The sequence below is a fragment of the Arachis duranensis genome, chromosome 5 (genome assembly GCF_000817695.3).
Source record: "Arachis duranensis cultivar V14167 chromosome 5, aradu.V14167.gnm2.J7QH, whole genome shotgun sequence".
Lineage (NCBI taxonomy): Eukaryota > Viridiplantae > Streptophyta > Magnoliopsida > Fabales > Fabaceae > Arachis > Arachis duranensis.
The window spans coordinates 80,600,661-80,602,074 of NC_029776.3; the positions used below are offsets into that span (position 1 = coordinate 80,600,661).

General features: G+C 46.2%; 1 protein-coding gene across 1 annotated transcript in view; it reads right to left on the reverse strand.

Moving 5' to 3' along the window:
* LOC127747640 (uncharacterized) overlaps positions 1–496 on the reverse strand; it is a 4,705-nt gene extending 4,209 nt beyond the window's left edge. Inside the window, exon 1 of the mRNA XM_052261751.1 lies at positions 367–496. Within this exon, the coding sequence (XP_052117711.1) occupies positions 367–496 (130 nt within the window). The remainder of the gene's footprint in view (positions 1–366) is intronic.
* Positions 497–1,414: the final 918 nt, after the last annotated feature.

The window sequence follows — 1,414 nt, forward strand, 5'->3', positions numbered from 1 at the left end:
GGTTAAAATCTGCAGCAGAGGTGTAAATTTGATTTTTTATCGGGTGTATTTATAGTCTGTGTTTGGGTGTATTATGCAGATCTCTATGCAGACCGTCATATATGGGTTCCAATCTATCTGGATCATCACTTCATATTATAGTACCTGTAAATCAGAAATTTTGAATACACCAGAGAGAGTTTAATTATGGAAAAAAATTACTTATAATTGGATCAAATATATTTACACCATGTGTTCAATTTCTTGGAACTAGAAGATCAATAAAACCTAGAAGAACATAGAAAAACAGTAAAACATAATTCTTCGATTTCGAAATCAGAAACAGAAATGTGGAAAATGTACAAGATGAGTAAAACAATAACGTACCTTGAGTAATATTTTGTTGATGGTTTCTGCTATTATTCGCGACGAGTTCAAATGTCTCTTCAGTTTGGAATGTTGCTCGAAACTTGAGGATTTGTGTTATCTTTGAAGGAGAAGAGGAAGAGTGAGCCATAACGAGCGGTTTTTTCGAAGCGTAATCGTTCAAGTGACGCGCGTGAAATTGACGCTCCATTTAAAGGGAGGGAGTGCGCGTGGATTAAACTTGAGTTGGGCCAACTTGTAAGGATTGTATGCGTTATTTGCTTGTATGTGTAGCGGAGCCCATAAAAGAATGGAACCATAGCAGCTCCGGTGACAACTCCCAACAATCCGCACAGTGGCAAAGAGCTCTGATGATGACGCAGCAGCTAGGTGTTGCATGCGACAACCATAAAACTCAAGATGTAAGACCCAGAACTCGACCCTAAGTAACCTACATATCAAAATTTCATCAAATTCTTAATATAACACATATACACTAGATGTGAAGGTTTCGAAATAGAGATGCTTACTGTAATTAAGGAAAATCGTGGGAAATAGAGGGACAGTAACATCCATAGCGGTTCTGATGATGACAGAAAAACCTCAACGACAACAGCGGTGTTCCTCGACAACCATAGCTAGAACAGAACCAAAACCACCACAACCGGGGGAGGAGATTGCAGCGGTGACGGCGAGGTCGGCTTCTGCAACGACGGCGCACGGTGAGACAACGTCCTTCTCCTCCTCTGGTTCGTGCGACGACGGCGGTGGGGTTTCGGGCGGCAGAGGCAGCGTAGAGCTCTGCGACCTGGACCTCGCGAGGGTGACGGTGGAACAAAGCGCGCCGACGACGATACAGCTGGCGGCGGTGGGGACTCGACGAAGCTAGCGGCGACGGGTTTCTTCCACACCTGCGAGCACAACAGCGGCGACGAAGAGGACGGCCCGGACAGCAGTGACGGCGCGATGCCCCTCACGACGCCTTCCTCCCTCGCGCTTCTCTGCTCCGGCAATATGCTAAACGGCGACGATAACAGGACGGTGGCGGCGCAGAAAGCTTCCCCTTCCA